The sequence below is a fragment of the Cuculus canorus genome, chromosome 3 (genome assembly GCF_017976375.1).
Source record: "Cuculus canorus isolate bCucCan1 chromosome 3, bCucCan1.pri, whole genome shotgun sequence".
In the NCBI taxonomy this organism is placed as follows: domain Eukaryota; kingdom Metazoa; phylum Chordata; class Aves; order Cuculiformes; family Cuculidae; genus Cuculus; species Cuculus canorus.
The window spans coordinates 50556730-50579825 of NC_071403.1; the positions used below are offsets into that span (position 1 = coordinate 50556730).

Consider the following 23096-nt stretch of genomic DNA (forward strand, 5'->3'; position numbering starts at 1 on the left):
CATCATAAATAAAAATCTTGGCCGAGTAATTTAAAGTGAAGATATCCCACATACATGTGGTATTTATTATGCCAATGAACAGGAAAGGGAAAGAAAAGCTCTTCATAGTCAGCTACATAGCAAACAGTACATCTGTTTTCCAAGGAGATCATGCATAGTTGTGCAGTGTGTTTGAGACTATATTCTTTACAGTCTACAGCTTTCTTACAACTTATAAGGAAGGCACATAGAAAGGTGAAGGATTTTAATCTGTTGCACTATTTATTTGGACCCTTGATTCTGTTTTCCAGCTGTTTTCTTAGGCTGGACTTTAGTGAAATATTTTTGCACTTTATTTTCCTACAAATAACTTGAATTTGAATACACTCTTATCAGTAAATAGCTGTTGACATTGCTATTTTTTTCATTTTGAAAATAAATAAGAAAAAATAAAAAGACCAATTTTTACATTTTTAGACTACATCTTTTCTTATTGCTTCCTCTAGCTTTAATTAAAGGGGAGGGAGGGAAGAAAATAAAAAAAAAACCCTGCACGTAGAATGGTTTTCAAGGATCTATTTAAAAGGAAAATTTTTGAATTTTGTAATATTCAAACTTCTCTGATGAAATTTTAATATTTTCAGTGAAGCAGAAAATACATGGTTTGCAAGCTGTTTGTAGGGCCTACATTAGCACTGGTTTCTTTAGAATGGTTTGAAAGGAGCAGAAACTTGTATACTGGAAGTTAATGCTATTAGGTCTTTTAAGGACCTTAGACTACTTGTGATAAAACTGGTCATAAAACCAAGGGTGCTTTGTTTGCTATCCAAGGTATACAAGCATCATTGATAATCTGTTTAACTTATCTGTAATGTATGCTTAAAAGAATATAAAACTATTAACTTTAAGGTAGTTGAGTCATATCTCTTGTGGATTCTTTGGCTTGGTATTTAATGATTGCCTCAGAAAACACAAACTTGCCATAAGATGGGCAAATTGCTGTTACATAAAACCAAGTTTAATAAAAGTGGTCAAACATCGATGAATGTCTGTACATCCACAATAAACTGGTTTTAATCATTCTATCCTCACAACTAAATTGCTAACATCTACGCGCTCAGTTATCTCAATATTTAGATATCTATTATAATTCCATATTATGTCATAGAAATGTTACTTTTTCTTTCTTTTCCTGCTATGATAAGATTCTTGATGTATGGCTGATGACTGAAACTGTATTCTGTTTTACCTCTTGGTGTCTCCAATAGGGCTAATTTCATTGTTTGACTTGGGTGCACAGTTTAAGAGAGAACCAAGTTTGAATTAGGTGCATGACTTGGTCCTCTAAACCCAAGAGTTTTTAAAGTTACTCTCCTGTAGATTGAATAAGTTACATATTTATTCTAGCAAGACTATGGGCAGCTTCATTATATTAAACTGTTTATTTTTTCTGATTGATTTGGTTAATTTTAGTATTAAAAGCATGGAAATGGTGAAAAACAAGTGGGATCATTTTGGCAATAATTTTGAAGCTCTGTCCATCTGGATAGCTGAACAAGAAAAAGAACTGGGAACTATGGAAACATCATCATCTCCTTTGGACATACAGATCAGCCAAATCAAGGTGATTAGTTCTTGTTATGCTTAGCATTAAAAGCCCATTTATCTTTCATTTTGCTAGAGGCAAAGTGGGAGAACAGACATTTTACATGTTTCAGAGGTAGTATGATGACATGCTTTATACACAAGTGTATCAAGCAGTAAGGTTTTACATGAACTGAGGGAAAAATCTTACAGGCAGCCTTCTCTGCTGGTGTTTAGTTTACATATATGGAGCCTTTGTGTGTAAGGGTAAAAATATTATCTACTCTTCTTATTTTTTGAGTAATCGCAACTGGTCTGCATTATAGCTACATAAATACCAGGTGCTTAAAGATTTTTTTTATTTTAAGATATACATCCAGTACTGGATATAGAATTGATTTCAATCCTGCAAGCTAAAGTTATGATTTGACCTATGTATCTTTTATGCTGAAATAATAAACTATTACTTTTGGTAGCTTGAAACCTGCATACCATTTATTGCTATTTAATTTTCATTGTCTTAAATTCAATCTACATTTTTGTAGATACACACTGTTTTAGTTTCTTATTGCTAGCTGAGGTGCATATTGCCTCCAAACATTGCGTTTCAAGGCCTGACTTCATATCCTCCCTTTCCCTTCTCTGAAACTGTATGTTTCTGAGGGGGCAGAGTTTTTCAGTGTTTTTCAGTATGCAGTATACATTGCCATTTTCTTTATTCTGTGACATACTTGCTCTTCAGAACGTGCACAGGTGTGCAGCTGCTTGTATTCATGGACCAGATCGACACCTAACATTTCCAAAGGATCCTGTAAGGCATTTGTTTCATGTGACAGAAACAATTTATCAGCAGATTTTCCTGTTCTTAATTTGATCACAGCTTCACATACACCAAATAAAGAAAATCTCGTTTTCATCATTGAAGAATCAAACAGTGCTTGAATTCTCGCTTCATCACCGCAGCAACTGAAAAACAGTTTCCTTGTGAAATACTATATTCCACTGCATGCACTGTCATGTAGACATATGTTTCAGTAGTTTCTAGGTATAATTCAAATGCTTAAGATAATAAATGCATTAAATTATATAAATATTGCATTACAGTGTGACTACAGCTCTTGTTGGTCTAAATGGTGCATAGTTAAGCCTTGCTAGTCCATTCAAGCCAGTTTCCCAAAGAGGCTGTTGCACGCTATATGTGCAGACAAACAGTAAATTTTACACTGCATTGCAAGCTTTTGAAAGTGCCAACATAAGTCTTCTTCGTTAAACATTGTAACAGAAAGAAAATGGTCAGTAGGTAATTTTTATAAACGTCTGAGTGAACAGACGTGAAGCAGAGAAAATCCTCCAGCTAAAGCTGAGGTTACATCATTGTGACTCAGGTGAACAGATGAGTTTTATGAACTGTAATAACTGAAATCAGTCATCTAAACATTGATACTTGAACATAGTTGGGGGTCTTCTTCAGCAGCATTGCCTTGCGCCTTATTTTGAAGGATTCATTGTTGGTTGTTGTGATTTTCCTGATTATTTACTCTGTATCACAATGCTAGTTGCTATACTTAGTTCGTGCTTTCTAGAACAACATATTGCAATATGATGCAAATGAATTAGGAGCGGTGTGTTTCCTGATATCTTTGGCTGACCAGATAAAAAAGCTGGGGTCAGCTGCATGTAGCTATCATACATAGTGGCAGTATTCTACTTTTGGTGACATTGATTGCAAAAACCCAATGACTTCAGCAGAGCCAAGTTTTCACCTATGCATTTCTCCAAAATTCCTGGTGGAACAAAATGACGTTTATCACAACTGGTTTACCATTGGTGGCAGACTTGGTGACAGTTTGAAGGCCTCAATTATGCACCTTATATAACTGAGTGAATTTAACAGAAAGCGTGGGAGTACAAAAGCACCGCCTCATTTCTGTCTACTGCATTGTTAGATAATTTCAGCTTCAGGGCAGCAAATCCCGTATTTTTCCTCAGCACCGTATTCTCATGCAGAAAAGGTATTTTATAATCTGAATTAATTCAGAATAAATTTTGTAGAGAGACACTGTAAATGCTTACAGCACCACATTTTCTTCCGTACTGTCACTCTGCTAATTCTAGGCTCTGCATGTTGCAGTGAACCTCTTCTGAGTTTTATAAGGGCAAGCAAGATACAATATTTTTATCACAATTATAGCAGAAGGTGGGTGCTTTCTGTGCTTTTAAGAGTGAATTTTCAGGAAAGTTTTTGATTGATAGATGCATACATATCTTAACATTTTTATATCTGAGAATGCTAGTGCCTATTTAAATTTCACAGAACGTTCTTTGCTCCTTGAATTCCCTCCCAATGAATGCTTATCACTGCTTTTTGGGAAATGCTCCATGGACATGGTATGTCAGCAGAAATTAAAAGAATTCTGTTGTGAAAAAAACCTTGTTGCCATGTTCTCTAATGCTTACTGAATACGTAGACACTGAATGTGAAACACCATGAGTGTCTGGGGTGATATAGCTTTCAGATTTGCTTCTAACCTGTAATAAAAACAAGTGCAAAGTAACAAGAGACTGTTGCTGTCATGCAGCTGATAAAATGTGAAAAGGTAGTGCTAGCTTGTTGATATGTATTTATTAATTGATATGGAAAACAGCTGAAAAGTACCAAAGGCCATTATCACCTTTGTTTCATGGTTTCATACTCATACTATGATGCGGTTCCTTATTTAATCCTCTGCCTGAGAGCACATGCACCCTACCTTATCATCTAGTTTAGTTTATTTTTCATTAGACCATAAGAATTTAAACTAGAAAATGAAAACAAGAGTATTGTGTTTTAATTTGCTGTGAAGAGACGCTAAAATATGAACCATCTTATCTAAGTGTGAAAATATGTACCTCAGCCAATTCTAATTCTTCTTAACAGACACTTCTTAGGGCAGGCTGGTTTTTTAAATCTTTTCCAGTGCCCATTTCAAGAAGAAAAAGAATTTAGAGGTCATATAAAAGACTTTCATAACTTATCATTTGAAGTGGCAAATGAACTCTCCTCTTACTTTCTTTTTTAATGAAGAATATTAGTAGCTCATATGAAAGGTAGTAGAAAATATTCTGATAATTAAAAACCTATTGTGCTTCTTTATTTATTATTAATTTACATTTTTAGGTTATTAATAAAGAAATAGATGGTAAAATAACTGGAATCTCAGAGCTAGAAGAGGAAGCCAAGTCTTTTTCACAATTTGTTACCTCTGGAGAATGTGCACATATTAAAGCCAAACTGACTCAGGTCAAAAGGTATTGGGAAGAGCTCAGAGATCATGCACAGAGACTGGAAGGAGCAATCACAGAGAACGCATCAGCACAGCAGAAATACGAAGAAAGTCTTAAACAGGTAGACAATGCAAAACCTAACAGATTGTTTGCAGCAGTTTATGAAGTTACTCTTTATTTTTCCAAAATTCAATATAAAATGCATGTTATAATAGGATAGACTAGAGTATATGAATAGATCTGTAAGGTAGTTACAAGACCTCTATATGTAAGTTTGTGTTTTGAGTGACATAAAAGGCAGGTTCAGGAAGACAGTAAAATGTGCACACAAAAAATTATGCTGTCTTTTGGAAATCCTAATTGATTCTCTTGGATATTTCACTAATAAACAACATGCATTCATCTTATAAACCCTCCAACTTTAATCTTGTGGTGTCAGTAGGTCATGAGTAAAATAATTTAAATATCATTATTTCCTCAGTCACAAGGAACTGAGGACAGTTAGCATCTTTTAACTTCAAAAGGCACTAAGAACTACAAACACTTAGGATATAATCTCTTAAAACTAAATATTTTAAAGATGTTATTTAAAGCATCATTTATGTATTCCTGCTGGTTTTAGACACTCTGGTTTGCCTTTTCTTCATAGGTGCAGCGGGCAGTGTCTGAATTTGAAGCTAAGGTAGCTGAGCCTCTCACATCTTGCTCTTCGTCATCAGCAACTTATGCAGCCCTTCAGGATTGCACGGTGAGCAAGTGGCCAGTGATCCCTGCTACCACATCCAGGGAAATGGTGCCGCACTGACCTCCTCACAGAAATGCCAATAACCTGAAGAGCAGGGGCTGCCTGATGCCACACAAGCCGGGGTGAAGGCAGTCGGCAAGGGCTACCTGTTGGGGTGGGCGGCTGCAGGGACAGCTGAAGCAGGCTTCATCACCTATTTCTTCACCATTTCAAATAGGCTTGAAAAGTTTTTTCCACACTCTAGAAAAGTAAATCTTTATGAATTAATCCTTCATGTTCTTGTTTTTAATTTTATGCATCTAAAACATTATGAAAAATAAGAAGATAAGAAATGTGTCTGTTAGACATTTTTCCACAAAGGTTTTGATGAAACTAAGGTCTTGGTACAAAGAACTGTGATTTCAAAACAAGGTATCTCCTTGAAAGTAGTTCTTCCTAGACAGCACAGAGACTGGACAGAGTTTCAACTGACAAACATTCATTGGTGATGCCAGAAATCCATGGATATTTAGACATTTAATAGAATCATAGAATGGTTTGGATTGGAAGGGACCATGAAAGTCATCTAGTCCAACCACCCATCAGTGAGCAGGGACATCTTCACCTTGATCATCCAACTTGACCTTGAATGTTTCCGGGAATGGGGTATCTACCACCTCTCCGGGTAACCTTTCCCAGTGTTTCACCACCCTCAGCCAAAAAAAAAGTCTGGCAATGCTTCTTTTGATGCAGCCTAGGTTGGCCTTCTGGGCTGCAAGCACACATTGCCAGTTCGTGTCCAACTTCTCATTGACCAGGACCCCCAGGTCCTTCTCCACAGGGTTACTCTCAATCTCTTTGTCCCCTAGCCTGTATCGATACTGACTGTTGCCTCAACCCAGGTGCAGGACCTTGCACTTTGCCTTGTTGAACTTCATGAGGTTTTCACAAGCCCACTTCTCCAGATGTCAAGGTCCCTCTGGATGACATTGCATCCTTCAGGGGTGTCAACTCCACTACTCAGCTTGGTGTCTTACACAAACTTGCTGAGAGTGCACTCGATCCCATTGTCACTTGTACATTTGTTTCAGCACATTACAAAAGGAAAATAAATGTTGGATTGGTATTCAAACTACAGAAAATCCCAAATTTTAGGGAATTTGATGTAGCAATTTTGTCTGTGTCTATAGGTCTATTATTGTGTTCTTCCCACAATAATTATTATCTTCTTTACTTTTAGTTGTATGGTTCTAACAGTAAAATAGGTGTAATTTCTTCTGAACTTAGTGTTAACTACCTGCAAAGGCAGTACACAAGGAAGACCTGGCCTGTCTGCTTCGCAAAAGCTTGATAATTGTTAAGGAGAAAATATTTTGCATATAGAGAATTTATTCACACTGCACTTATAATCATCATTGTTATTGGCCTTTAGATCTTATAAATATGCTCTCGTAAACTCCTGTCCTGCCAATGGGATTGTGAGGATCAGAGTCTTAATAGGAAGTTATTTTGTATCATATAGTTTAAACATCAGCAGCTTGTTGTTGTACAATTCACATTTCCTTCTATATATATGATTTCTTTCATAACTGTAATTATATTACTACTGAAGTTATTACTGCATATGTGTGAGTTGGAACTGTAGTGGTCTTAAATCTGTTTAATTTTGTGCTTTTCTAACTCACTGTACTACCTTTCAACCATTTTTATAGGAAAAAGTTTTCCAGCTCTCTAGCAATGACAACACTGGAATGTCTAGTTAACATCAGATGCCATTTCAATGGAAAACATTCTTAGCTAATTCTGACAAGAAGTTCAGAGTAACTGTTCCCTGCCTGTCCTGTGTCGTGGCATGGGCTGCAAGTCTGGCAGTCCTCACAAGCTGGAATGAGCTTCGGTGTTTTCTGTGCATATGTAAATCAGATCAACTCTTAGACTGATGTTAAGAAACTTGGAGCTTTGTCCTACACGACCATGCTGTGTCTCATACTCATTCAGAAGAGTTTGTGGCTGACTGTTTTTACTCTAACACTGTTCTTAGGAGAGTCTTCCACCACTACAAGCTAGTTGATTTATATGCTTGGGACATGTGCATTTAGGATAGATCTGAGTGAAATGTAAGCTGTGCAGTGACTTCATGATCTGGTGGATGTAGCATTGCTTCAACCTTTGAGTAAAAGTACAGAACTTTTCCCACTATTGTTACCGTAGCTCTGTTGTTTATGTAATTTAACTTCTGTTTCTTTTATGTGTTCATTAGGACCTTTGTCATACTGTGGAAAAACTGAGCAACACTCTAGCCTCTCTCACAGCCTGTGCCCGAAAGGTGGCCAGCAAAGAAAAAGCTGCTCAGGAGGTTACAGCATTACAGCAGAAATATGAAAAGTTGCTAGTAAATGCTAAAGAGAAACAGACCTTGTTAGAGACACTTCTGGCTCAGTGGCAGAAGTGAGTAGAATCTCATGTCTGTTACTGTGGACATAGAGACCTTCCCGCAGTCTGTGTATAAGACCAAGGGGACAATCTGAATTAGTAACTCTACATTGTGATTTTTTTAGGCAGGAGAAGGAGTTATCTGCCTTCCTGACCTGGTTGGAGGGGTGTGAAGCTACAGCCAGGCCTTCAGAGCAGTATGTTTCTTCTGACAGAGTTAAACTGGAAGTTGAACTGCAGTCACTGCAGGTACGTTTCAACTGAAACCTTGTCCCCTTGTGTTTCCTAATTTGTTTCTGTGTCTTTTAAAGGATGGACTTGCTAATTGTAGTCTGACAAGTCACTTGATTCTGAGCTTTGGAAATGTCCTAGAGAGGTGTTACGTGATCATTATTGTTATTTACAAAAGACAAAAAAAATTACAAGATTAATATTATTTGAAAATATAATATGCTGGCTTAAGAAAGTAATGCCCTGGGATATCATGTTATTTGTCGAGGAAGGACATTGGTCTGCTTGCCAGAGGATCCTTTATCTAGAGAAATTCCTTCGTTAGACAGTGCTACTTTCTTTTATGTTTGCATGTAAGAAAAGTTGCTCAGCAGACAAAATGCTCAAAGGTTTTGAATTCACAATGAAAGTCTGATTTTGTTTATTTTTTTTGTTTCTAAACACAAGACTTTCATGCTATTCTAAAGTGTGCCTTACCTTGGAATTTTTGCCATTTCTTTTTTAGATTAATATGAATCGTTTGGCCACGTGTATTATCTTTTGTACTCTCCATGAAGCCAATGAGTCCATAATTTCAGTTTTAAAGATTACTGAAAAGAAGTTATTTTTTGTTTTAGTTTTTTTGTTTTGGCCAATTTGTGACATTTCCTCACAATTTTAACAAAATATGTTGCAAAACAGTCTTGATTTTAGCCACATTTGTCATAGAATGGAGCTGTGTGGGAAGATCATACTTTGTTCTAAAGGAGAAAAAAAAATTTGAATAATTCTTAGTGAGCTACAGTTGCAGATTTAGCTGCTTGAGAGGTGTTGAGTACCTGCTTGTTCTAATAGACCTCAGTTCCTCCAAGGATCTGACTGTACTCATTCACTTGTCTCAAATCGGTGTACTGGAAATCCATGGCAGATTTTTTATTATTTTTGTTATTTTGTGCAATAGGATGCCATATTTACTCTAACGGCTGTATATTCTGTTGTTTCCCCAGGATTTGCGAGCAGATATTGAATCCCATACTTCAGTCTATGACAGTCTATTACAGTTAAATGAGTCACTATTCCCAACAGCTTCCAAACAGAGTGTGAAAACAATAAAAGAAAAATTTGAAGAGCTGGATGACAGGTGGAAAGCTTTACCACAAACTCTTGATAAAAGGTTTGTGCTTCAAAATGTTTTTGACATATTACATGAGAGTAACCAATATCCAGATAAGGAGTCCCAATCCTGAACTGTAGTTTTTTTTCAGTGTTATCATTAGGAAAACAAAGGTTTAAAATTCATATAAAACCCTGAGCTACGAAGAATGGGATGTGGGGAATCCCACAGATTTATCATGCTGTATTTTTGGCATAATCTCTCTGTATTTTTTCGATAGAAGAGTTCTGTTTGAAGGAGTGCAGGGAAGGAAATTAAGACAGTGTTGTGTTTCTTCAGTTACAATTCCCCAAGTAACTTCCCAAGTCTGTAATATCTGCTCTTCAATTTTTCAGTTATATGCTCTATCTGTGCAAAGCCACATTATTATATTTTTAAACCCATTTTAAAGTTTTCATTTCCCATAAATATTATATAAGGTCTGACACAAAAAATTGAGACTAAGCCTATAGTTCTGGAACCAAGACTAGGAGGACAGAGACAAAGAGATGGTTATAGAACATGTTCTAACCTCTCACAGTGAGAGAAATCTCAAATCAATCGCTTCGTTCAGTACGAGTGAACATATGTTTGAATATAGGCACATTCTTACCCTCCGTCAGAAAATGTTGGTGTGCACCAGCCCACAACATTTTGTCTCTGAAGCAGTTTTTAGCTAATAACAACATCACTGTGCTTGAGTACCCACCCTGTTTACCAGATCTTGCTCCCCCCCGCCCAAGATCAAGTCAGTGCTCAAAGGAACCCATTTTTTTGTTGGTAGAATGTGTGAAAGCAATAACAATGGAGATCCTCAACAGCCTTTCTGAAAATGGTCTGCAGAATTGCTTTGAACTTTGTCAGCATTGTATGCAGCTGTGTCATCTCAGAAGGGAACCATTTTGAAGGTGACTGTAGTTGATTTTCTTAATTTGTTAAATAAAAACAGTTACAGGCATAGACTCAGGATTTTTGTGTCGGACCTCATAAATGCTCAGTTTGTAGACTACTGGCTCGTGTTAGGCTCGGGAACACTGCCTCCTTTTTTGAAACTGTATGGCTTCAAATATTTATTTTTCGGTTGTTTTGGTGGTGAACAAACATATTTTAGTATTTGTAAAGGAGCTGAAATAATGGACCGTGGGTAATGACATCCTCTTCTAGGTGCTTTATCAGTATAAGTATTTTACAACATAACGATCTTCTACATAGCATTTCTAAGGAAATAGGAAGGTAAATGACAACACCCTTTTCAAGGTCAAGATTTAGAAGCTTTGTTCTGCTAGATGCTACATATGGCTCTGGACACAGTCTTTCTTTGAATTGCGTTCCTCTGAGCAGACTTGACCCTCACTCATTTCAGTGGAAGTTGAGCAACAGCTACTCACCTCTGTATAAATTCATGGGACTCTCACCTTACATGCAGTGTTGTAGATGATAGGGCAACCAGAGTTGCTATGTCTTGATTGACTGGGGCAGTTCAAATAGTGAAAACATGGAGATCCACTGGTGCTTTCAAGTGTTGTGTTATGTTATTCCCCAGTTAAGAAATCAACACAGCAGTCGTCACATTTGTATCGTAAGTTAGCATTTCCTTCTTTCCTTCCACATGACATTGATTTTAATACCGACCACCTGTGGTTTTGATTATGGAAGTGATTGATTTACATCAAGTGGTTTCATATTTACATCTGACATCCTATAGGATCAACTTCCTTCAGTCTCTTGTTGCTGAGCATGAGCAGTTTGATGAGCTCCTGCTCAGGTTTTCAGACTGGATTAAGCAGTTTCTTGCTGAACTACAAGCCACTTCAGAGATAAAGACAGCTGATCAACAACTAGCTGCATCTCACAATAAGGTAAACTTTTGGATGTAAATATTAAAGACAGAGAAATTGTACAGTGCATTCAGCTAAATATTCATCTAAAACTAGCATGGCATCATTTATTTGTTTGAAAAACACTACCTTCTTGCAGGTACAGTTTTCTGTTATTTGACCAGTTTAAAGCAAAATTGTAAAAATGAACTCTTATTACTGAAAATCCCTCAGTAGTATTGTTTTGCTCATAAGTCTAGTACTAAAATGTTTTCTGAGCTTTTGACTAAAAGAAAATCAACTTTCTTTTCTTTCTCACAGAAACACTTAATGGAAGTTGAAAGTAAGAAACAACAGTTACAAAGTCTGAAAAAACACGTAGATAAATTGTGTTCTTTCAGCTGTCCAGAGGACCAGCAGACATTGCAGGGAAAAACTGAAGATTGCTTTCAGATCTTTCAGGAGGCAAGTCAAATAACTTGCCAAAGACAAGAAGCTCTGGATCAGCTGCGGGTATTTCTGGAACTCCATAATGCTGTATCAGTAGTGCTGCACCACCTGAGGCAGACAGTGGAGAAAACAGGAAATATAGATAAAGCTAAGTCTGAATTACTGGAGAAAGAACTCAATGATGTTATTCAGGATCTTAACAAGCTGGAATCTGTTGCAATCAGTTTAGATGTTTCCCTTACTAAGGCCCAGTATCATCTAAAACACAGCAGTTCTGAACAGAGGACCTCCTGCAGGGCTGTGGTGGATAATCTATGCTTAGACATGGAGGCAGTTCAAAATCTACTGGGAACCAAACAGAGTGAGGCAGAAGCTCTTGGAGCCTTGAGAAAATCTTTCATGGAACGTAAAAAACAGCTACTGAAGAGTATTGAAGATACTGAGGAAAAAGCTGACAAGGAGGGCCTGAAGGAGGCAACTCTACAAGCCCTCCAGCAAAGGTAAAAACAATATTAATGCTCAAGATTGGCATTCCAGTCTTCCTTTCTCATCCTTTCTCTTCAAAAAAAGTGAAGATAAGTAAGTTTGAATCTGCCTTTTAATTTGCAGATTGAGGATCTTTAACCAGTTAGATGAAGAATTGAATTCTCACCAGCATGAACTCCAGTGGCTTAGGGACAAAGCAAAACAAATAGCCCAGAAAGATATTACACTTGCTCCTGAGATCAACAAAGAGGTTAATCGCGTGGAATCTCTTTGGGAGGATACCAAGAAAGTTATAAATGAAAAGTAAGTAGATCTTGGAGTTAAGGTGAGAAAGGAGAGGGTTCTTTTAGTGGGGGAAAGAGACCCAGCTATTTACGTTTAATATCGTCTTACTTTAGTAATCCGAATGAAAAAAACGGAGCTTGTATGTTAAATACTGAGTAGAAGATAAAGCACAGTATAGACTAGGATATTTTATCAGTTGCAATTCTTCTACTAATAAAGCCACAGATAGGTCCTCAGGACAGTATTTGTAAATATACTGAGCTTTTAGTTGCATGTTATTTTTTACTCCTCTGAAAGATAAGAAGTCTCCATTGAGATTTTGCTATAACTCCAACTAGCGCATTCTCTCCCTCTACTGTGTATTTTCCTTCTCTATTGCTTATGTTTTTCTGACAACACCATATTTAGTGGCCTTAAGCAATTCTTAGATTTCAGTCTTTCTGTCTGGCCAAGGGACCAGGCTCGTAACAATCATTACTGTATGATCAGTGGTGTAAGACAGTTTTGTATATCAATGAAAGCTGATAAAGAAAGAAAACTAAGGAAACTAAGGAAGTTTCACCTTAGTCTTTTATTTGTCTTAGCTGCCTCTTTGTCATCTTTAAAGAAAACTTCTTCAAGTGTTCTTTTTTTAAATTTGCATGGTAAAACTCAGTACTAGATTCATCCACTACTACATCATCCTCAAGGATGTACATAAATTTTGTGTACGCAGATGAAGAACAGTTCTAAGCCTGACTAATACTTCAATGGTATATGCAAACTGGTGATCCCCATGTAACTGCTGGGTTGGTGTACTGGAGTGGTGATTCAAAAGGAAATTTAATTTGTCCTGAAAAATGATTTTTTTTTCCTTTGATTTATATGCTGTACTGGTATTCTATTTTCTTGATTGTCACCATAGAGATATTTGTAAATATGCTGTTCTTTAACTGGGTCTGTGTATAATTTCACCTCTTGAAAATATCCAAAGCTACAAGAATAACATTTCTGGATGTTTTTTTTTGTTTTCCAGAATGCAGTCTGGTTTTCTAGTGATTTTTTTAAAGAAGTATAAATCTGAACTAAGTGGAAGAAAAGGACAGCTATATTTAAAAAATGTTCATCACTCCTTATTCTTAAGCACTACAGCTAATTTTTGTTTCATGTTGTGTGTTGCTGCAATGCATTTTCTTATCTCTAGAGGTCCTTAATAATAGTAAACCAAGTAATTTCTGCATATAGTTGCCAGAATCTGAAAAGTACCAGCGAAAAAAACCATGAAATAGCTATCCCTGCCTCACAGATACCTTATTAAGTGTAAATAAGATGTCCAGTTTTCACATACTGCAGTAGCTGTTGCCATCTTTATACCTAAAACTGAAAGATATGCAAGTACCTCATGATTCCTATCTAACATAAAAATAGTTTTTTTAATTGCAAATTTAATTTTAATTATTTTGAAACACTTTCTCTCTCATATAGACACAATTTTAGACCTGCCTGAACTTCATTATTTTGGAGGGCTCTTTGAGACATTCAGAGAAGAGGCTTCTCCTAAAGCAAATACCTCTCTTTCTTGTCAGTGTCATGTTTCCCAAATTTCTTTCATTGACACTATTTTACAACTAAATGTATAAAAAGTATTAGTTCTCCTTTTCTCTCTTCAGTATAAACACTAGGAATGGACCGAATAGGTATTTTTTCTTCTGTCCCTTGCTTAGACAGAAACAGGCTTTTCTACAGAAGGGGTGGAAAAAAAAATTAGACCTGTTCTTAGCAGATGGTTATTCTGTTCTCAGTATACTGACAGGTGAGTTGAATGTAATGTTTTAGATCAAAAACCATGCATCTGAGAATTTGAGGACAAAAAAGTTGGATTTACCTTGCATTGCTTTAGTCTTTACTTCTGCTTCTTTCAACCCCCTAAAAATATTCCACGTTAAAGAAACAAGTTAAAAAAATAGGAGCAGTGAATGCCAGCTTCATTATAGTGTAGTTTCCAGTCAGTAAGATTATAAACTTAGGAAATGAGAAGCTTGAATCCCAGTTTCAGTCTTTCTTTTCCTCCAGTCAGTTACTTTGACATCAGACATATGAGATGGTGATTCATATAATGTCTCTTTAGTGAGATGGTTTGTGATATATGGACCCATAGTGATCTGTAAAACCTAAATGTTAATATTTCCTTGGCTTATCAAAACATATTTAGCACTGCATACTGATTTTCCCATAGTGAATTGCTACATCACGTTCTTCTTTCAGAAACATGACAGCAAATGGTGCTAACTCAGCCTTTTCACATTGCAGAAAGGAGCAGTCTGGCATTCTTATCGATCTGATGAAGGAATATCAGTGCTTGAAGTCAACAATAATGAAAGTCATAGACAGTGCTGACAGTGCTACTATGATTAAATCAATTTGGAAGGATCGTGAAGATGTCAGGCGAACTTTGTCAAAGGTAATTACATATATTTCTATTTGGCAGATTTAAATAATTGATTTAGATGGATTTTTCTGCTTGAAAGTTGCCCTTGAGCTGTTTAAAATTCCTTGAATTTATTGTCAATTCTTGTCACAGAGACATCCAGGGTTTAAATTGCACTGATTCTGATGAGGAAAGAATGTAGTGCTTTCAGGATTTTGATGAGATCCATTAACATGTACTGGATTGGTTTTAATACTTAGAAATGCAAAATGTTAATTTATATGGAAAGCATAAGTTATCTGATCTTTATATAAAATATCTTAAAAGTATATTTCTACCGTAGCATGAAAGGATATTTTCAGTCAACATACTATAATGTTTTTTTCCATATTGGGTAATTTTTTTAATAGGTAGAAGTCAGCAAAAGAAAATTAATTCACACATTTCTGACGCATGCAATTGTTATGTCTATCTCTTTCCCAAAGATGACTTTTGCCTCGGGTTATAATATTGATACTGGCCATTGAGCAGAAATAAGGAATTTGGATCCTTGCATTCTGCACTTTTCACTGGCTCATATTTCTAAAATTCTGAATTCTGCTGTCCATCAACCTGTCAGAAAACAGTTCCGAGTTAAATTATTTCTATTCATTCAAAGTGTAATTTCATTTGGAAGCCTATTGAGTTTTTAATTAAATATTCTTCAGTCAGATCTGTATAAACGTCATTCTAAACTGTGCATATTTATGGCCTCTTTTTAATAGACATTTGAACTAGAACTGAAAGTCAGGACAGAGCTCATCAGTCTAACAAAGAAGTGCACATAACTTCTATATGATTCCTCTCCAGGCCTGAAGGAGCTGGAGTGCAATAAATATTTTGCACAACTCCTACCATAATGAAGTAGGTATGGCCACGTGGCCATACTAAATCCAGACTAATAGCTTATTTCTAATGCTGATCTATAATTTTTGCTAAAGAAAAAACTATGAGATGCTTATTGTGATCCTTTCTCAGTATGTCACCTCTTCAGTTAGTGTTTTGAAGATTTTCCTACATCTAGAAATGCTGTCGTATTAGTCCTGAAGATTTTGTTTAATTCCTTTCTGAGAACATCTGTACTTTTGTTTTCCGGAGTATCTAGAAGTGATGGGGTTTACAATTGTAAATATTGTTTGTAACAGCCTCTGTTTACCCTGTTGTAATTCCAGAACTAATTTTAGATAGTAGAAAGTCAATGATGGGTTCTAATTATTCAATTCTAGACATGTAGAATCTGAAGAATAGAAAGAATAATACTTTAAAAAATTGCCTTAAGTTCTGAAGATAGCTGGTTACCAAGTAGAGAAAATTCAGAATTTATTCTTCCCTCTTCTGTGCATTATTTATAATAATCATACTATTTGATTATGCCCGTGAGAAAACCATATCAGTTGCTCTGTATTTTGTGGCATAGTGAAATATTAGATGGTATGCAGAATGAGAATTATCAAATGAATAACATGCACCACAGAGCTAGGGATTGGTGCCTGGAGAACTGGATTTTTCTTTCTTTCTTCAAGGCTTCTTTAAACAAGTAAATGTTTATATCCACAGCACGCAGCTGCCAAGAATGATCTGAGTGATAAACAAAAAGACCTGGATACTTTCACCAATAAAGGAAAACATTTATTAGCAGAATTGAAAAGAATACATAACTGTGACTCCACTGCGGTAAAAACGGATATGAACTGTACAGTGGACAAATGGCTAGATGTAAGATTCTGGTGTTTATATGCTAAATAGAGTTTTTAAGTTGGGCTAAGGTTACAGTACTAGTATTTTCTTAAGATGTTAGAGTTCTATTCTTTATTAAAGTTTACTTCTACCTATGTCTCCAAGGATTAATCATAGGGATTTGGAATCTATTGTATGCACAAAGTTGTCACAGCCATTTAATATATTTAGAATTATCTTTTACAACAGTGTATGAATGTTACTAGTATAAATTTGCTCAATGCACACTTCTGAGTATTAATTTGGATTGGATTCTCACCTAAGGTGTGCCAGTATTACTTTATTAAAGTAGATTGGACTAAATGAATTAGGAAGTAAGTTGTATTAAGCTGCACCAGAAAAGATGTGAATTTATTAAGAAAGACAACAGTATAGCACAGAAACATAACATAGAAGTTAATATTTTACATTTTCGTGTTTGTACTACTTTATTAGCAAATTCCTACAGTATATAAGTAAGATAAATGTAGCAGGTTTTAAATATAAAGTTTATTTGAACATAAATCAATTTCCCAGTAAAAATGTATACTAACTTTAAAAAAACTGTCACATATGACTTTTATTTGGTTTATGATGTGGATAACTAAACTTAAATCATTATTTGGAACTTATACCTAAGTCTTAAAAAATTATTTCACCTAGGCTTTCTAATTATTTCAGATGCATTTGTCTTGCAACTGGCTGCAAAATAAAGAAAACTAAAACTAATTTGATACATTCTCTTCTCCCAAAAGGTGTCTGAAAGAATTGAAGACAACATCGACCGTCTGAGTGTAACCGTGTCTCTATGGGATGAAATCCTGAAAACTGGAGAGGAAATGGATGTGTGGTGCAATAAGTGCATTTCTCAACTAGATGAAGGCATCAGCAACTTAAGTAACAGTCAGAGAATGGAGGTCCTCCTGAAAGAATTCCAGGTTCTACTTATAAATCATTGACAAAAATGTATTGGACCAAAATCTCAAGGGATAAGGCTGTGCTGTTGTAGACTGTGTCCCCTGTTCAGGCAGTGGTACCACTAACCAAATGGCCAGCTGACAGCATTCTAGTCCTTTTTGGAAGCTGTTTGCTTCTGACAGAAACAAGGACTTCTTATAACTGATGGATTGGTCCTGCCATTTCAACAACTGGAAATAGATAAGCATAGGCAGAAATAACCAGTGTACTTCTAATATAGTCCATAGCAGTAGTCCCTTTCTTGATCACTCGCCTAATATTATATCCTCCCTAGCACAAAACACATCGTGAGGATTCTTCTGGGGCCACATGAACTTCAGCCATTCAGGGCAGATATCAAGTGCAGCAATTTAACCCTGACAGCCATTGTCCAGTCTTTTAATTGGAATGATCTGTTTGAATTTTCTAGAAAAGAAAATTTGAGTAATAGGATACAAACACCAATTACTTGCCTAATTTCTCAGAGCTACATTTATATAAATTATTATTTTATCTTTCAATTTGCTGTGATTTTTTGATAAGTAGAATATTTCTTTAAAACTTGGATCTATAGAACCACAATAAATATGGTGTCCAGATATATCATTGCATATATAGCAGGATTTTTTAATTCCCTTTTGAGGTTAAATTTTATTTCTGTGTCTGATTTTTTTCTGAGCTTCCTTGTAATAAAAACTGAAGAGCACATGTGTTATATTTTGCATGCCATTAAGTGGAACCTAACAACCACAGTAGATTTTTCCAGTTGAATAAACAATGACATACCCATCTTTATTCAGCCAATTTTAAGGAACTAAAGTTGTGAGTACATTTTAAATGCTAAAAATGTGTGTGGTTATTTTAATGGAGGGGAAAAAATCTCTGAACTGAGTCTAATAAAGAGAAAGAGATGGGAGATTTTTAGAGAATAAAACTAATAAAACAAGTGCTTTCTCTCTGGTTGCTAAACTTTCTTTACATTTTCTTTCATTTTTGCAATTGATGGAACATCTTTCTGAAGGTCTAAAACCTTCTTGTAGTTTGGTATGAAACTTTGACCATATCCCTTTTACAGTCTGATGTCAAGGACAAAGAACTGAAGTTGGAGCAGCTTCATTCCAAAATTTCAGATCTCAAAGAACTGACCCATAGTCAAGAGCCTCCTGCAGATCTCCAGGTAAAAAAAAAAGATATTGCTAATCACAGATGGTGCTCAAATGACCGAGAAGAAACTCCCAAAATTTCTCTCTCTTATACTGCCTTTTTCTTTCAAGGTGATGGATACAGCAGTATTTATATGTACCATAGCTATTCTTTGTTCATATTTCTTGAGTTAACTTTGATTTTTTTTCTGGAAAAAAATTATGCTGTAAAGTAATTAAACATTAGAGTTGTAAAAGTGTTTTTTACTAAGTTGAAATAGAGTAAATAGTATACAAACTAGCTGTTCAGATAAGAGACAAATTATATTCTCTATAATATACCATATTAAGCCCTATGTTATGTGAGTGCATACACAGTTTGCCTCTTTGAAAGAATTATAATGCTTTAAAATATGTCTATTTGCTTTATCAAACCAAAAGTATTCTTTAGTGGGCTGGAATTAGTGCTCTGAACTATCTGTTAAAGAAAAGGGTAAAATGTGAACAGTGAAGGTGAGCTGTTGAAATTTTTTATTGGCTAAGTCCCTATTTTTTATGTTCTAGAACAGATGCAAAACCAAAGTGTTACTATTTTGTATTTTTTTATTTGAAATGGAAATTAGTATGTGAGATTATTAATTTTAAGTGTCAAAAGTTTTGAAAGATATGCTCACTTTGGTGATTTGCACGGGCAGGGAAATGTCTCGGTTGATATTTATTTAAAAACTATTTATGAGATTTTAATGGAACTTAATGTAACACTCAAGACTTGTCCACATTTTGCCACAATCATACACAGATGCCTAAACTACCAATCCAATATCGATCGAGAACCCCATGAGGTAAAAATGTGCAAATTATATGGAAGTGCCTGTATTCTCCCAAATTGTTTCCTTTATGTGAGAGGTTCAGAACATTCAGGTTTAATCATATGTTTTGTAATAAATATCTATTCACTTATAGGGTGAAACAGAGTGAATTAATTTGCAGAATATCACTGTTAACCAACACACACTTATTTCCATCTACTAAATATGATAAATACAATAAAAAAATTAAATCAATCCAATAACCGTAGTTGATATATAAATGCAAATATGAAAATAAAGCCTAACAAACTAAACATAAATCCCCAAATTATTTGCCAACATGCAAATGCTAAATAAGTAAACTACACTATGATAGATCATATCCTAAGATCATATACAATTCCTTAATAGAATTTTCAGTAGATGCTCATTTATAAATGTTACCCTATTATGACTGATTTGATTCAGTTTTTATTAGTGGCATGTGCACAGCTAACATCTAGTTTATTTTAACATATTGCTGTCTTTTAGTAGCATAATGGGCAATATTCTAACTTATGTTTTTATTGTCTTAAATTTTCATCTGTTTTATGCTGAGACACTTCAAGCCTCAATGCTGTTAAGTCTTACCAGCTGATATTTGTTTTTATGGAGATAGTTGTGTTTAGGTCATAGTCTGTATATGTGGCAAATTAGTAAAGGAAAATGATCAACTGTTTAATTTTTCAGAAGAGGTAATAACTTCAGCAGTTTGCAGTTTTGCTTTTTATCAGTTATTATCCCTTCTTTGTATTACTGTGTATCTAAGACTTAATCTTGAATGGCTGATATTTTTTATTGATTTAAATATATTTAGTTAATGGATAATAGCAAATGATTATAGCAAAATGATCATTGCGTGTCACTTTCCTACCTTCATTTTTTTCAATCCACTGTAATTAATATTTTATTTAAAAGCTTTAATACATAATGTTTTGCTTTTAGTTTATAGAATCAGATTTGAGGCAGAAGCTGGAACATGCCAGAGAAATGTCAGAGACCGCAAAAGAGACACTGAAAGATTTCAGTGCTCAGAGAATGCAGTTACAGAAGTTTATTGATCAGATGACAGGCTGGTTAAAAAAAGTGGAAGAAACACTGTTAAGCTGTTCGTGTAACCTGGATCCTGAAGCTCTAAATAAAGTGAAGGTTGGTACAGAAGGAAGTGAATGTGCTTTTTCTTGGGCAGTTATCTTTATCTTTTTATCAGAGTTTTTGCTAAATGTTATGCTTAATTTGTATTTGATAAAAAAATATATTTCCTGCACAGTTGCTAGAATATTAGCAAATAATAGTGATACTCTTTAAGAAATTTCCCCAATGTACAAAAGATTCTGATCTATTAACTTAATACAAAACTTTCAAAAAATTATGATGAATATGTTATTTGTTGTGACAAGAACTGGTTTTATTACATTGAATGGTCCAGTCGTTACTCCAGCATATGTACAAGTCAATTGACTTCCTTACAATATAAGTGATGAGCTTATAACTCATCTCAGTAAAAGACAGTGGACTGAAATCAATTTTTACACAAACATCTACCTCAGAAGTCCTCCTCAGTCCTCCTCAATTCTTTAGTCTACATCCTAGAGCTTTCTTGATAGCGTACAGTTATGCACATCTTAACGTGACAAACCATATGGAGATTTTTTCAGTGTGAGCGCATGTTAATGTTGATATATACTAGACAATTCAAATTTAACTTTCAAACAACTATTCCTCTCTAGGCAGATGAAAACTCCCTTCCATTCTGAAGTACCACCGAATACCAGTGTCATACTCTATTTCAAATGTACCTTCAGACATTGCTGAAAGTAACTACTGCTGTTCAATATGTCTTGAAATTTATTTATTGTTTAATAGATAGTATACCATGAGAAACAGCATTTTTCACATTTCTGGGATGGCTCTTTAGGTTTAAGGATTCATCTCTTGGAAAATTCAGAAAACATCATCCGGTACTTCTTTCCTTCGTTGTGTCTAGGACTTGCAATACGTCATAGGAAGAAAGAGCATATGGGAAGAGTAGAAATACTTGAGGAGAAGAGAGGACTACTAAATATTAAATTTCTTTGCAAATGTCATATTTGTGTTGTAACTTCATTTTCAGGAAACACAAAAAGACCTTCAGCTTCAGCAGAGCACCATTGACTCAGCCCGTGAGAACCTCAACAGCCTGTGTCGCAAATACCATTCGGTAGAGTTAGAAACTCTTGGTGGCACTGTCACGTCTTTAATAAAGAAGTATGAAGCTGTGAATCTGCTGTGTTCCAGAACACAGGCCAGCATGCAAGAGTCCTTGGAAAAACATTTCCTCTGTGAGTTGTCAGGCTTGTTAACATGAGCCATTAGGCAACAGCCATGAATCATTCCTGGCATCTGCCAGAGTTTCCAGTGACATCACTTGCAATTACAACTTTGTTTTTGTATGATGCCTTTCAAAAAGTCCTGTTACCAAATGTTCATTTAAGAACTCATATTAAACAAAGCATTTTACAAAAATAGAATTAAACTTAAAACACATAATATGCATGAAAGGAAGCTCAGCTCCACCTTTCTTCACTCTTAGCATACATCTCTGTTGCAGATGTACACTTTGTGTATTTGCCACAAAGAGATGTATACAACCCAATGGAGATGTTTATAATATAAAAGTCCTCATTTGAAGTATTTGTTGGGCTCCCTGAATAGTCAGTAGAGAGAAGTAGGCAATTTTTCATCTTATCTATTAAAATATTAGTGTAGATATTATCTAACATTAACTTCAGACATATCACAGACTGAAAATGCCTGTCTTTTCCCATTGACTATAAAAGGGAACCTACTGTGGAAACATCTAACTTTTTGTGAAATGAATTCCACTCCCCAAGGCACTCACTGAAGGAAATGAGGCTCATCTTGTTAGCTTTCATACACTATGTATGAAATGTATGGTACTGTGGATAATGCTGCTTCTTAAAAAATATTCTCTTCTCTATACTTTTTTATTAAATAAGATTCTATGCAAGAATTCCAGGAATGGTTTTCTGGCGTGAAAGCTGCAGTAAAAGAATCATCTGACAGGTCTGGAGACAGCAAAGCCATAGAGGCAAAACTACATGACTTGCAGGTATGGTGATCACATTAAAGAGTAGTAATTAGTAATTTATGTTTATCCAATTATATCTCTAAAGTAATTTGCAGATGCTGTCATCTTATTTGGTTTGTTTCCAAGGAGGTAATGTAAGAATGGTTCAAGACAGCAATGTGTGTTGTAGAGGGAATACAGTGGGAACTGTTCACTGCTCTGAGAGATCAGAATTTAATTTCTGGAAGGTTTATGAGTAACTAAACTATTCTCATTCCCAATTTTAATTTTTTTTCCATTTTTTACCTTCTTTCACTTTTCCCTTTCCTATTTTTTCTTACGCTATTGCTTATTCAATCTTTCAGATTAACACTGTTATATCAAAGTTTATCTGTGTTGATTTTTGAAGGGACACAATACAAATAGCAGATACCTATTGCAAACAGCCCCAGTTTCCTGAAATGTGTAACATCCTCAGGAGGTGACTGAACTATCCAGAGAGAGACAGGACTGCCTTGGGACCAAATAGGAA

At 35.3% G+C, this 23096-nt stretch overlaps 1 protein-coding gene across 1 annotated transcript in view; it reads left to right on the forward strand.

Annotated features, from left to right (window-relative positions):
• Positions 1–23096, forward strand: part of SYNE1 (spectrin repeat containing nuclear envelope protein 1) — a 320695-nt gene that overhangs the window by 118408 nt on the left and 179191 nt on the right. Inside the window, exons 35-50 of the mRNA XM_054062229.1 lie at positions 1453–1603; positions 4721–4948; positions 5477–5575; positions 7812–7999; positions 8110–8233; positions 9202–9368; positions 11053–11206; positions 11486–12114; positions 12224–12403; positions 14675–14825; positions 16389–16547; positions 17303–17485; positions 18580–18681; positions 20440–20643; positions 21608–21815; positions 22494–22606. Coding sequence (XP_053918204.1) covers positions 1453–1603; positions 4721–4948; positions 5477–5575; positions 7812–7999; positions 8110–8233; positions 9202–9368; positions 11053–11206; positions 11486–12114; positions 12224–12403; positions 14675–14825; positions 16389–16547; positions 17303–17485; positions 18580–18681; positions 20440–20643; positions 21608–21815; positions 22494–22606 — 3040 coding nt within the window. The remainder of the gene's footprint in view (positions 1–1452; positions 1604–4720; positions 4949–5476; positions 5576–7811; positions 8000–8109; positions 8234–9201; positions 9369–11052; positions 11207–11485; positions 12115–12223; positions 12404–14674; positions 14826–16388; positions 16548–17302; positions 17486–18579; positions 18682–20439; positions 20644–21607; positions 21816–22493; positions 22607–23096) is intronic.